The 15014-nt window shown below is 45.3% G+C and overlaps 1 protein-coding gene across 3 annotated transcripts in view; it reads right to left on the bottom strand.

Moving 5' to 3' along the window:
• Positions 1-12: 12 nt before the first annotated feature.
• Positions 13-15014, bottom strand: part of CCDC85A (coiled-coil domain containing 85A) — a 174018-nt gene continuing 159016 nt past the window's right edge. For 2 of the 3 annotated variants that reach the window (XM_033513167.1, XM_033513168.1), the window contains one exon: positions 13-2001. In XM_033513167.1, the coding sequence (XP_033369058.1) occupies positions 1912-2001 (90 nt within the window). In that variant the 3' untranslated portion in view covers positions 13-1911. Of the gene's footprint in view, positions 2002-7480; positions 7601-15014 lie in introns of all 3 variants that reach the window. The other variant, XM_015620593.2, reaches the window with a different exon arrangement.

Genomic DNA, 15014 nt, shown 5'->3' with positions numbered 1-15014 from the left:
AGCAAACAAGGGTGGGATTCTATAATTTATTACCGTTGCTAAGATGAACACAATACTTGATACCCCATCGTATGCAGAACTGTAAAAAAATAGCTTTAATACAGTATCAAAATTTACACAAGTGTAGTGTCAAAAGACCGGTGTCCCTCGCTTGGCCCCTGCACATCCAGAGTGCAGGCACAAGTATACAGGTGTTACAGCTGTTCATACATACAGAGAGATAGGAATACAACAATCGAAACTGAACTCTGCAAACAATGTAGAGGAGAAAACAACATGGGAAGAGAACAGAGAGCTGTCTGGGCTGGGGGTATAGCAGAAGCCACGCAGGAGGGCAATGGTTCAAAACAGAAGTCTGGATTCTGCATTTCCAACTCAAGGAGAAGCAGTGAACGGGAGTTTTGCTCAGGAAATCAACGCTGGATCAGAGGCCTTACATTGAATGGTACCAAGTGAAAATAACAACAGAAACCAACAGAATTACTGTTGCAAATTAACACACTTTTTCTGGAGACAGATAGCAGATTTACATCATACTCCTATATAACAAAAGATTGTACAGCAACCGAGCTACATTTCACTGCAAATAGCCCACGGATACAGTCCAAGCTCAGAAAAACAGAGGTTCTGACTTTGGCTCAAATCTTAGTAACCAAGAACAAACCAGAAACCCAGGAATTGTTGCATTCCTATTTTTTTTTTATTAATTTTTATTAATCTTTTTGATACTCAGCTATGGTAAAAAGTTAAGCAACAGCATTCAGTCACAAGCCTGTTGCACATTCATACATGAAACTATCATTGCTTTAAGATATACACAAAATATCTATCGTTGTAATTCAATACACACAACTAGGATCATACACAGAGATAAAAATAAACTAAGCACATCTAGGGCGCCGGCTGGTCAAATCTCAGGCAATCTGAACAAGAGCTTTCTGCCTCATAATAATGAAAGACATGCTCTGAGGATAATAAAACCTTTTTCTTTGAAAGAACACTACAGTGGCAAGAAAAGCTTTTTTATAATGCAGAGCAATCCTTTAGATCCTTGTAGGCTCTTGTTAAACAAACCAGCATATCTCTAAATTAAACAGTAGAAATTAGCATCCTGACAATTGGAAAATACTTTCCAAAATAAATTCTGATAGAAATCCTGACTTGAGACCTGTAATAGTGATGCCTAAGTATTCTGTTTATTAAAGGGCCGTTCATGAAACATCTTACACCTCTTCAGAAGATGTGCACCAAAGCGAATCGAAAAGAAAGCTATCTTGACTTTCATTTAGAAAGAAATTGTGGATCACTACAAGTACTGTAGTTATGCTACACTACCGGCTGGTTAGGACTTTATGGTCTTTTAGCACCTCCAAAGGCAGGTATTCTACCAAAGCAAAGAAATCACCTGGAAATCGCCTAAGCACCATTAACGGATCCTTTACAGACTGAAGTGGGAGTTACTAAGAAGCGACTTTCTCAAACCTGCGGAGACCAAAGGCACAGTTTATCAGTGTCTCTCCAGTCTGCTGAAAAACCTCTCTTCAATCCAATGGAAAACTCGTTCAGACCTATCAGAGATTCACTGTAACTAACCAAAATAAAACTTATTTCGCCTAACGCCTGCAGAATCCCAAATATCTTTTGGTTAGGATGGCAATACCTCAGTGCTTCTAAGGGTGGAGTGTTGCAGTGAGGGAGCAGCGCTTCATTAGCCGGGATATTGGAAGAGCAGGACTGGGGGACACTGCCACACGGCCAGACCCCTGTGCAGAACGTCCCTCCTTTCCAGCAGTCTCTTGCAGTGCAGACCCCCCGTCCTCAGCTGGGAATTGCGGCGGACACAGGCGGTTCTTCCCCTCTCCTGGGCAGTTCAGTCCGTGCTCTTCAGAGAGAGGACGTGCTCAGGGCCTCTTACATAGGTCCTTTGTACTGATTTCCTGACAAGTGCTGTCTAATTCCAGGGCACGACCCTGCAGCATCTCCAAGTTTCCTCCACACAACCTAGAGGGAGGGATGGAAAGAGAGCTCATTATCCCCAGTTCGGGAGCAGCGGCGTTCCCATGGACATGCACCTGGAATGCCACGGCTCGGCACACACACCATGCAGCACAGCTGGGACACAGGGCAGGGACACACAACAGGAGCAGAGACTGTCTCTCGAGGGACACAACATTCCCTCTGAACACAGAAAGCACATGCTGCCGGCTACAAATGATTAGAAACAGGGACACATGAACTGGCACGTACAGCACTGGGGTATTTTATGCTTCACACACAGGACTCAGGGTGTTTGCAGACCTCAACAGAAACTCTGTCCAACTATTTCCCCAACCACAGAATGTGATTCAGAAGCACCAAGATCCATCTAAAGGTGTCTGAAACATCTCCAGTTTAAAAACCACAGAGCAGTTCTCTATTTCAAAGGATTTACTTGTTCTCTTAAAATCAAGCAAGGCCTTATTTACTCCACTAGTTCCTGCTTGAGGTCAGAGGAATTGTGCCTGCACTCACTGTGCTACACTGCTTAACACCCATGCTCCAGTACTGGAATTAAAAAGCAGAGAAGTGATACCCCCAACATTCAGGGAAGTCTTTTATAATGATTTATAGAAAGGTTGATGTATGAGCACAAGAACAGTAGCTTGTGTCATGTCCTCAGGCATCTCAGGGACCACTAGAGACAAGAATGGTGATTCCTATCAATTGTATCACAATTTCAGATTTTTTCTTTTTGTAACTGCTACTAAATCACCCACTAATCTCTAGGCCACCAGCAATATGACTGTCAAGAAAGGTAAAAGCTGTTTTCCATTGTCATCATTGATTATTTGTATTTTACCAGTGCCTAAAGTCCAGCAGTGAACAGACTCTGCATTACCTGGCACTGAAAGACAAAGGAGCTGGATCCTGGGAAGCTGACATCCTGAAAAGGTAGTTCCAATAACTGATGAGCAAAGGCAGAACAAACTCAAGGTCTTACTGTGATTCTGTGTAAGAGATGGGAAAATAACCCCTTTTCTGTGAGCCTTTTCTGAAGAAAACCTGAGTGTAAGCATGAAAACCAGAAATACTTTGGACTGGAAGCACCATGGCTACAGTGTCAAAGCACAGGGCTGAACAAAGTCAAGTCTTTAAAGGGAATTGTCTTGAATTCCAATGGGTGGGCATGACCCACACCCTGCAAACATGACCAAAATCTTGCAGCCAGAAATCCCAAGTCACTATCATAAAAAATGTGTGTGCTTTAGGCACGTTTGCTGTGCAGTGAAACACTGCAGTGGTGAGAGCATGAAAAATGGGGGTTCAGAGTCACCTCCCAAACTGGGTGTCCATGGCACATCCAGGCTGGATCTGACTATTCTTTCCAACCTCTGGTTCCTGATTTTCCTAACTTAATGCTAGCAAAGAGGAAGATCTCCTGAATAGCTTTTGTGAGAAAGCACATTGCCCCTATCCATGACTTTCAACAATTTTTTCTTGTCAATAGATATTAAGACAATATTTACCATGCAGCTAATGCTGACACAGTAATAAACTAGGAGGTGACTTTTCCCAAAGTCCTTTATTTCCAGCTGGATGAGTGACCCCTGATTGCTAGGAAGGGACAAACCCATACAAGAGAGCCCATGTCCTAAGCACAAGTGACAAGTTGGGGTCAAAATGTCACTCAAAATCATTCCAAATTCCAGCAGAAACCTCAGCTAAAGGACAGCTGTGAGGATCACAAGATTCCTTTTTAGCTTACATCCAATGCAGCAGAGCTCCAGGATTCAGAAATGTCCCTGGAAGCCAAGTGAGAGCCATTACATCTGCTGGCAGCATTCCGAGCCTGTGGGACCCCATGAGCAGCAGGAAATACCCATGGAAATCTCAGCTCCCTGAGCCCTCCTGCCCAGCTACACCCCTAATCCCAACTGGTGCATCCACTTTCCCTTGGCCTCCCTTCCCAAGAGAATTGCAAACAAAGTTTCCCAGTAACCTGAGAAAAATCCTGGATAACAGCCCTCCAGACATTCCTGTGCTTTGGAATTACCCCCCTGCTCACTGATACACCAAGAACTACCCCTAAACCTGCTGCCACATGTGGCTACATCCTCAAAAGGCACTACAAGCTGATAAATACAAAGCAAAACCATTCCCAAATACATTGTTGATGAGGAGGCACCAATTCCATATGCACATCCTGAGGAGAGAATTCCCACCTCCATTCTCTTAATAAAATACCAGCACCATCATATCCCACCACAAAATTCCTACAGCATGAATTACACATCCATATTTGCATTTTGCCATATTTTGGTACCAGATTGCATTTTGGTACCAGTCAACACCATGCATCAAAATCCTGGAGCTCAAAGCAGAACTTGTCATCGTTCCACTGTTTTCACAGGCAAAACGATGCCATGGCAAATGTTTCCTGTGAAACACCCACAGTGCATCAGGCTGCAGCTAAACACTGTTACAGCCTGGCAAAGACTACAAGGAGAATGCAAAAGAAACATTGTAATTAGTTTATCACAAATACACTGTGCTTTTAACGTGGACTGGGTGGGTGTAAGAGAAAACAAAACCAGAAAGGAAATAAGCAACTATTTAAAAAGTATAATAATCTATCAAGAGTCAAATCAGGCACAGATTATGAAAGTCAGAGGAACAGGGAGCATTTCAATGCCAGCAGCAGAGCTTTGAATGGCTGGGGAACAAAGGGACAAGGTGGGATACAAGTGTCTATTTGAGAGTTACACAAATGAAGTGATTATGTCAATTTGAGTTATTATTTTAGGAGTGGCATTACTTACATCACAAGAATTTTTATGGATTACAATTAAATATATATGACTTACAAACTGGGGTTTTATTAATAAGCTGCAAAAGAATATCATAGGCCGGAAAATACAAAAGGGCCATTGTTCAGGTGGGGAAACTAAGGCTGCCAGGTTTCATCACATTTGCCAAGTTTTATTCTTATGAAGGATAAATTCAGGTCAGCTGAGTCACACAGTACTTTATCCCAGATATATTATACATATAGATTTTTCTGATCAATACTAACCTACATGTTAACACTACAGTGCTCCTAATGAAACAGTAATTGCATTACAGAAACAGTAATTGACTTAATTTCCATATAAAATCTTCAAGGGCGTACTGTCAGCATTTAAACAAAGATTACTCTGCATCTTCAGGTGTTTCCAGGCTCGCTATGGAATATGAAGTTAAACACCTGAAACTTACCCTGCACATTTTTCCAGCTGTCTCAGTGCAAAGCCAATCTGGTGGAGCACCACCAGCAGTTTGGTTGGATACAAGTGGCCCAGGCATGAGGACACACACGTGGCAAATTCTTCTTCCAACTATCCTGTCTGGCAGAGCAGGTCATGGCAGAGCCTTGGCCAACTGGCTGCAAGGCAAAGCTCTGCTCTTGTTCCCTGTTTCTACACCAGAAGGAGATTCTATACAATTTTAAAAATGTTTTTCATTTTTTTCAAGGCCAGGAAAACAACAGTGCTATTTTAATATAGCCTCCTCTGTTTTCTAATGGAAATGTCCCTTCAAAACACATTCCTGCTCTTTGCGTTTCTTGCTGTGTACGAGTGGGTTGCACTAACAATGAGGTTTTATAACGGAGACTATTTCTTTGTTGCAGGAATTCCAAGTTGCCAAATTCGTGCAGAAAAGCAGACTCCTGGTGCTGGCTTGTTCTTCCTCCTGTACCTGATTCTGCAGAGTGATGCAAGGAGCAGCTGAGAATTTTGCAGAAAGGTGGGACCAAACCCACCCTGGGAAACAGCAGGGTTTGCTCCCTGACTGGGGATGGGGAAGTCTGGCAGTCTGTGAGCTGACAGCTCACTCTCTATTTGGATACAACACTTCATTCATATCAATTGCTGCAGTACCTTCTAGTGAACTTCAAGCTCAGCTTTCACATCATATTGAACTAAACTCTGTGTATTTCTTATCAATCCATTTCAGCAAGCAAAGCATCAGCTGTTGCTCCAATATTTCACTTACACAGACCAGCTGTTATTATAGGTTGTCAAAAGCACCTTGTTAAATGCTCTCTTCAGGGAAGAGCCTTTGCCAAGGGGGATTTTAAGAGAATTACAAACCGCTTTTTTCCATAATGACACATGATCTCTTCACAGAATTACCCAGCATAGCTTCATTTTCTAGGCAGCAGCAGGTGAAATATATGGAGGGTGCAGAGAGGGCCTGGAGAGTCCTGAAGCAGGCTCAGGACAGGAGGCCACTGCAGAGGGGACCTGGCAGTGAGGGTATGGGGAGAGGGGCTGGGGCCCTCTGGGCTGCCTCTCCCCTCTGGATGCCAGGAAAACAGGCAAGGTGGCTGCAGGGAAGAGCTGCTGTGCCCGGGGTTGTGTTACAGGAAGGGATCTGATTGCTGTAATTTGTGCTCTCTTCTCTTGCATAAACCCATTTCCTCAGGCTCCACTGAGGAGAAGCCAATGTCACCTGGCCTGAGGGACATAATCACCCTGTGCAGGAACTCGGATGTCCAGGCAAGTCAAACAGCACTGCTGAGCTCAAAACCAGAGCAAATGTCTACACAAGTCCCTTCCAGAAGGAAGGCAAACGTCCCCCTCCAAGTATGTCCCTGCAACCCCTGTATAGGTGGGGAAAAGCACCCCATTAACCTAAAGCAGGTTAGAAATGAGTGCAGCACAGGAGAGAAGAGGGGCCCAAAGCCCCAGACAACCAGGACTGAGCCAGCCCTGGCAGAGAAGAATGCACAGTCCTCATTCTGCTCAGCTCTCCCTCGGTTCTACTCCCCTCCAGAGGAACACGGACACCGCTGGTGCTGCAGCGGGACACTGAACTCGGCCACTCCTTGTCTCATGTCACCCCATAAACCTTGCATCTTGTCACACTTTCTAAGTTGCTTTTAATTGCAACAGTTTTACTGCTGACAGAAGGGAGAACTTGAAACTTTACCCCTCTGATTGCTTGTGTCAACAGCTGTGTATCAATGCCACACAGGCCTCTGCGGTCCAGCCCCGACTTCAGGGTGAAACACATCTGTTCCCAAGGGAGTTTCAACATTGACCTTGGGATTGTGGTCTTTGCTATTTTAACACCAATATTCTGTGTGCCTTGGCTTTATCTCTGCACTAAAGTCTTTCTCTCTGCACAGGTTACAGGAATCCCTAGTATTCCACTGGAGCACAAACATGCATACTCAATGAAAGACTTCCTTATCCAGCAAAACACCACTCCCAGCTTCAAAGAAAAACTACAAATGTAGTGTGGAGAGCAGCTCCAGCTGGAATCAACACGGCTGTGAGGGCTGGAGCCTGCCCAGGAAACACACAGTCCACAGATGCAATGAGTGACACACGAAAACAACCGCGCTGGTGACGGTAACATCCCGGCGGTGCCCACGGGGATGTTGCCAGGACAATACACACGTGTTGAGGGACAGACAGGACGTTTTGCATGGACTGTACCAGAGGAGCAGCGTTACCTTCAGAGCATTTACCACTGAGTCAGACTGCTGAGAGGCTGAGCCATGTCCACTGACGTTGGCTGGCTCGTTTGCAGAGCAGTGACTCCCCTCCGCCCCTCCTGGCATCCTAATGGCATCCTTCGCAAAAAATTAAACACTATTTAATACACAAAAGCCTTGGTCACTGATTAAAACAGATGTCAGTTATTTATTGCTCTTTTGCAAAAGGCTGAGAAGCGCTGAAGGCGTGTGTGACTCCAAAGCCCCCCTCAAGAGCGTCTCCCTGGAAAAATCAGGACACAGTAACAAAATTTCTTACGTGTGTACATTGCCTCGCAGAAGCGCTACAAAGTTTAGAGAGATAATTTCAACCTCAGAGGAAGATTTTCACAAGGTCTAATTTTATCTCTGTAATTCTGGAGGTCGCTCCATCAACAGAATTCCCATTTTTGCATGTTGTTGTGAGGTTTGCAACACGAGCTGCAGCTGACCAGGGCTGCCAGCTCATTCCTTCCCTGCCTCCAGCCCTTCCAGGCAAGGGCATGGCCTCCTTGGCCTGAGAGATGTCAACTTGTCCCCAGCAGTGACAACCTCGGGGGCTTTGTCCTCCCAGTGGACACCTGGAAGGGCTCTTCAGGACACTGCCAAAAAAAATGCAAGCTACCTAAACTCTTCCAGCCCAGTCACCTCAAACTCTGCAGGATGTAAAGAATCTCCTGGAGTGAGGTAACCTGAGCAAGCAGGAGGCTCTGGAGGAGTGCTAAAAATACCCCTGCTGCATCTGTGGGCAGCAATGTGAGCGCTGCAGCTGCAGGGACCACCCCAGCCCTGCTCCCGAGCTGCTCCCAACCTGCCCTGCTCTTCCCTTTCATTCCTCATGCAGAACTTTGTGTAAAAAAATATTAAAATGTTGAGAAAAACAAAGAAGCAAAACATTTCAAAGATCGAGGGATGGAAATTTCCTCCCTTAGAGAGTAACAAACACCATAGGAAACATTAAGAAATAATGTAGTGGTAATTCCTGCTGGAATGTGTGGGAAATGCATTTCTGAAGGAAAAATAATGACAGTGGAAAGAGCCTCTGATGAGGATTGGTGCCCCACTTGCAGTCATTTGCCCTGCTGAGCAAGCACACAGCACAGTGCAGTTTCTGGGGGTATCTCTAATCTAAACAATAGGAAAGATGAAGGTGGGTGTGGGAGAAAAAAGGGGACAGAGCAAAGACACGAGGCTGAACTTTGCAGATCAAGTCTGCCTGAAAATTCATTGGAAAGTAACCCAGTCAAAGCAAGTTCCTAATGTTCTTGGGATATGCTAAAGCTGCTGTGAGCAATGCTGCAGGCTCAGAGCAGTGCCAAGGGGCAGAGAGAACCCTCCCAGCCACCCAACACATCAACCTGATCCCCACAGTCACCTGCACAACTGGACCTCACATATTAAAAACACCAAAACCTTAAAAAATTAAATATGTTTAAAAAAACCCCAAACAAACCCACAACAAAACACCCCAGAATGAAACCCATAGAAAAGGTACTTTTAAAGATACATTTAATGAATGTGAAACCTCATTTCATACACGACCTTGTCCTCCTGCCAAGCACTGGATCCATGGAATCCATTCCAGTGGGTGCTAATGGATCTCGGGGCTGTGCAGGGCAATCCTCCCCAGCAATGACCACTTTGCTGTGAGGTATGGAGTGGTTTTAGGACTTATTTTGCTTTGGGAAGGATTTATGGATCTGTTAGTGACTGGCCAGACTTAATGCTGTACTTTGAGAAAGGAAATGAAAGTTGAAGGAAAAAGGGTAATAAAGCAGATTGTAACAAGTCTGGGTTAGGATAAATTCAGTCTGTCAGTTTTGGAAGTTTTATCACTAGAAGTATTCTGTTTCTTTACTAACTCCAGGGGCAGCAAAGATTTTAGTCAGTTTTGAATAGAAAATAGAAATATTGCCATTAAAATGCTGAGAAAATGAGTAAGGACCACTGAAGACAATAAAATCCAAACCTCCTGCAAGTGATGCTGCTCTCAGAGTTCAAGCCCTCCTCCAGGCACTTGTGTTCCTCTTCCCTGCCATATGTAGCACATTTTTGTCTCCTTTCATGAGAAAGAGAAACTTGTGAACACGCTGCTGCAAGCAGCCAGCACATGTTGGTAGGAGACTGAAAATTAGTATTTCCCCTGTGGACATCCTTCTCCTTCCTCCCTCTGTCCTTGATAAGAGACTTTTTAAGCTTTTCTCAAAAAAAGTAAGACAGATTTTGCAGCCCTGAAGGCCCTTCCCCAGCTCAGGGATTTCTCATGTCAGGTGAGGCCACTCCACTGAGGCAGTAGAGTTTCTGCCTCCCTTGGAGGAAGCTGATTCCAGGGGATGAGGGGGATGCCCAGCCTGAGCATGAGCCCTGTGAGCAGGAGACACTCCAGCACTGCTGTTAGGAGCTCTTGAGGCAGTGAAGCAAAGCAGGAGGAAAAGGCACTTGGCCAAAGTGGGGGTGTCTGAATACACAGGAGGTTGAATTGAGAGCCTCTGGCAGAGCTGCTGCATCGTCCCAGGGAGAGCATGGACCCGCTTCAACTTCCACCAAAACCTGGCCTTGGTGTCCTTGCACTGAGCCCCTGACACTGCCCAGCCCAGAGTACAACTGAGTCCTGAGCAGGACCTTGAGAATGGGAAGAGAAATCTGCTCCTTTCCTCCTCTTCCCCAGCTCCACACATGCATCCAACCACTGGAAGCAGTGCTCCGTGTGACTGATCTTTTAAATTCTTATCCACTAACAAACTGTTAGTGGATCCAAATGGGACAGGAGGGATGAAGTCATAGCTCTGTAGTGCTGAAATCTCTATAAACTTTAAACATCTGGAGTAATCTGCTGCACAATACCAGTACCTGAGAAATAATTTACTTTTTTGCTCATCCCCACACAACCAGCCTTGCCTAGTGGCCCTGGCCAGCCCTTGTGCCCGAGTAGAGCAGTGTGCACTGATTCTAAAGGGATCTAGCTCTTCTGAGTCTAAAGGGATCTCTGTGCAGGTCATCCTGCTGCAGAGAGCAGGTAAAACCCACTCTACATCCTGTGCATGGCTTCACACAAGGATAAGAATCTCTGAATGCACAGATCCATTTGTTGTTAGAAGCAAATCTACAAAAATACTTGATGCCAAAACGTGACTCTAGTGAATAAAAAGAACAGGAAATCTGACTCAGCCCTGTAATATCACCTAACAAAAAGCCCAGATGAATGGAAATTTAACATTTCACTCAGACTAACTGCAAAATGTTACTACTCAGGCCATTTTCCCACAGTGCCAGAGGCAAACCCTGCACTGTACCCTGGTCAGGGTCAGAATAAAGACCCCTGTGTAGAACAGGGTATTCTGTGATGGAGAGAATTAATCATGAATTTTCTACTTAAGCCAGTACAAAGCTTAATTTTTTCAATCTGTATTGTTTCTAAGGACAATCATGAATGGAAGCCACTGCAGTGTCCAGCTCAGTCTGTGGGAGTCCACGGCCCCTCCGGAGGAGCCTGGCACGCAGGGAGAGCCAGGAAGGGAAAAGCATCCCATGGCTGCCCCAAGGACACTCACAGTCACCTCATCCAAACTTCCAAGAGAGCAGGATTTTCCTGCCTGCTGGGCACTGCTCTGTTCATTCACCATCCAAGCTCTACCTCATTCTGCAGCAGCCTCTTATCCCAGAGGCAAGTGCTTTACTGGGGAGCAGATCCTTCCTGCTGGGTAGCTGCCATGCCACTTCAATCACTACCTGATTTTCAAAGCTTTTTTTCCCTGATTTCCCCAGCCTTCAATTTCCCTGTACAGCTCAAAGCAAACATAGTCTGTGTTTGTCAGCTTGTTTCAAACAGGCAGGAGAAAGGAAAACCAGAAAGCAATAACTGCAGCTTGTTGCTCTGCTGGATTAATAACACACTGAAGAAAACAGTGACATTTTTTGAGGGAACATTCTTGTCAATTAAAATACACAATCTTCAAATGCTGCAGTTTTTTGCCTGTCCTCAAAGACCTCAGCAGAAACCTTTGCAGGATATTGCTGCCAACATCCACACACTCTCACAGTGGGTTGGAGGCACACTCAGAGTTCTGAGTGGCCAAAACCATTGCTGGCTGCATCCCCTCAGAAGCTGCCATCTCCAGCAGGCCCTTCAGAAACCTCTCTTGATAATGAACAGGCAAGAGAAAAAGGTTCTGTGGCAGTTCCAAACGTTGGAGGCCACACATGTAAAATCCAGAAGATTCCATGGAGTCTACTAGAAAATCCTGAGGACAAAGTAATTCCAAACTTTCAGAGTTATAACTGGAAAAAAACACTACCTGTCCTCTGAGAACTGCAACTCTCTGCACACCAAGACTCTCTTGAATTTGTGTCTTTTTGACATGAAGTTCATGAGCTCTTGTCTTCCAGCCCTCCCCTGTCAAGCACAATGAGACAAAGACTCTGCCCAGAACCTCAGCTGTTGGAACTGGAGGCCTTCATTAATGGCCAATTAATTTACACTGCGGGTGGGAGCATATGAAAGAACAGGGTGGGTGGATGCTCTTGATTCACTTTCTTTCAGCAAATATTTGATTACATGATTAGGAAATATCAGTTTGTTCAATGGCTTTTAATTACATTTTGGTTGAAGGATTCCCTATTCTACATGCTAAGGAAGGGAGGAGACAAACACTATGGGTCTGTGAGTGACACAGATTTTAGGAAAAAACCACTAACCAAACAGTTCCCATCTTCTAATTAAATTTTTAATTAAAAAAATGTCATCAAGAGGTAAAATAAAAACCACAGATCTCAGTGAAAGGTTTTTGAAAGATTTGGAAAGGGGTCGAAATAAAATGAGATAATCTAAAGGAAGGGGGAAGAAAGAAAGAAATGGAAATGTTGGAAGAGCTTAAAAATAAAGTAATGTGTGCCTAAGAGTCACACCTGCCATTTCCCAGTTTAACATACCAGGACTGGAATGGACTAACAAGGATGCAACCCACTCAAAAAGGGCCTGAAGTAACAGTGCAAGTAAAGGAAATACAGCAAAAAGAGATGGAAAAGGACCAAAAACCTTGGAAAGGCAAGAATGAGGAAACAGAGGCAGCAGAGCCCAGGTGAGAGGGAGCAGAAGGGCTCCAGCTCAGCCCAGCACTGGAGCAGCCTCCTGGTCCTGTGCTGAGGGAGCCAGGAGCTCACTCCCTGCATCCCAACTCCACTTTGTCTGCAGCATCCTGGCAATGCTTCCCCTCCCCTTCACTGAAAGGGAAAGCTGAATTACAAGGACAAAGAGCTGGAAGGGGAAAAGTCTCCTCCTCCTGTGAAACAAATAAGAACTGAAGCAATTTAAATTGGGTGACTTGCCAACTTTGTCTTTTGCAAATGCATTCACTGTCATGATATGACAGATGTCCACATTCCCAGAGCATTTCAGCTGAGCTGATCAGCCCTGAAATATCACCCCTATAAAAACTCAGGGATATCTCCAGCTAATTGACGTGTGGATGCCGGATCCTGATCCGGCTTTCCCCAGCATAAGTCACGGGGAGCAGTCACGCACCACGGCAAGTCTGGGAGGACACTCGTCTTTCCAGGCCTCTGAAGTTACTCACTGACACCACAGGGCTGTCTCAGCTGCAGCTGGGATCCAAATCCAATCTCTGATCCCTACATATTTTATTAATTATCTCCATAATAATGCATAAATAAAGCATAGTTGTTATGTCCTGGACTGGTGTGACAGAGTGGCAGGGGAAGATTTAGGGGTTTAGTAATGGGGAGGCTTTAGGGATGGCCCCCTAAAAGCTCAGTGCAGATGAGTTACACATTTAAGAAGGAGGAAACAATGCCCTGTCCACCCTGCGCTGCTGATGGAGAGGAGATAGAGAAAATCAGGAGTAAAGCTGAGCCAGGAAGAAGGGAGGGGTGAGGGGAAGGTGTTTTAAGATTTAGTTTCTATTTCCCATTATCCTACTCTGATTAGAGTGGTAATGAATTAATTTAATTTCTCCAGGCCAAGCCTGTTCTGCCCACGACAATAACTGGGGAGTGATCTGTCCCTGTCCTTATCTCAACCCATGAGCCTTCTGCTGTGTTTCCCCCCGCTGCCCAGCTGTGGAAGGGAGTGATGGAGCAGCTTTGGTGGGCACGTTGCCTCCAGCCAGGGTCAGCACGCTGTGTGTGGTTAGAGCACTGCTGATGCTGCATTTTCCCTTTTCAACATCAGCTGCACAGCCCAGTCCCCAGTGGTGCTGCAGCTCCATGTGCACTTTGAGTCAGCAGAAGGCACTGCCAGAGCCCATGTGCTGCTCCTGCCCCAGCCCTACGGGGAGCTACTGTGGTCTGAAGTCCATCCAGCAAACCAGAAAGGTTTGTGCTCAAGTCCTGCAGCCCCCAGGCCCTGCTGTCACACAGCTTTGCCCACAGGAGCATTTTGAGGAGCACCAGTGCAAGCTGCTCACCCCTCGGCTTGGCCACAGCCAGCACAGTCTGGCATTCCCAACAGAAGATCCAGCTGCGTGTCAGAAATCTTGGAAATTGTCTGCTTTTTTGCTCAAAAGTCCTGTTTGTGGCCAGAAAGTGAAAGGGTCTGGATCATATCTTGTTATTGGAGAGAAGGAAAACAGAACAACAACAAAAGAACAGCTCTCACCAAACCTGCAACCTACGGCTCCTTGTAACTCTGAAACCCCCTCCTATGCTCTGAACCACCTTCTCAACCCCTGTGCAGCACAGCAAGAGACATTGACAGGCTTAAGTGAACATTCTGATTTTTATACCTTTTCTATTACCTGATCAAACTAAAATATTGACTCAGTGGTGCTACTGCAATTCCCCTGACAAAGCAGCCCTTTGGTACAGCAGAGTGAGCTGAAACTCAAGTTCCATTTGAACAGTGATGGCAGCACTTAAAACCATTTGCTTTGAAAATGCTTTTGCCACTAAATATTAATAAAACCTTTACATTAGAGGTCTGTGGGGTTTTGAAAAGAAAACTAATACATACAGAGGGAGACAAGAAAAGCAAAAGAAATTGGAAAAGAACCACATCTAAGTGACAGAGGAACAGAATGATTTGTCTGGAGAGGTGTCGACAAATGTGTCAGTGCATTTCCATGAGTGACACAAAAGCAGAAAAGGGGAGAAGAAAGGATATTGAAAGCAGAGAGGAAAAAGAAGAAAAGTGTGGCAGGAGGAGAGGAAAAAACGCCTGAGACAAGGCCAGGGCTCCTCAGCAGAGACAGCAGAGATGTCACACTCATGACTGTAATCCTGCAATTCCCAAACCCTCCCAGTGCTCCAGCACCCCATCAGGGAGGGGCTATCCAAAAAGCAAAAGGCATCTCTCACTGAGGCACTCCTGAAATTTTAAGGCAGGACACTGTAACTGAGAAAGAGCTGTGCCAAAAACCTTCATCAGTTGCAGAGCTTGTTGTAGATTTTCAGTTTATTTGTCAAAAGTGCTTGGCTTGGCTTCATGCCCAATAAAGTCCCATTCCTCCCATTAAACAGAATCAAACCAGTGCCAGGAGTTGATGCATTTTCATCCTGC

Source organism: Parus major, chromosome 3 (assembly GCF_001522545.3).
Source record: "Parus major isolate Abel chromosome 3, Parus_major1.1, whole genome shotgun sequence".
In the NCBI taxonomy this organism is placed as follows: Eukaryota; Metazoa; Chordata; class Aves; order Passeriformes; family Paridae; genus Parus; species Parus major.
This window is presented reverse-complemented; position numbering and strand designations above follow the sequence as displayed.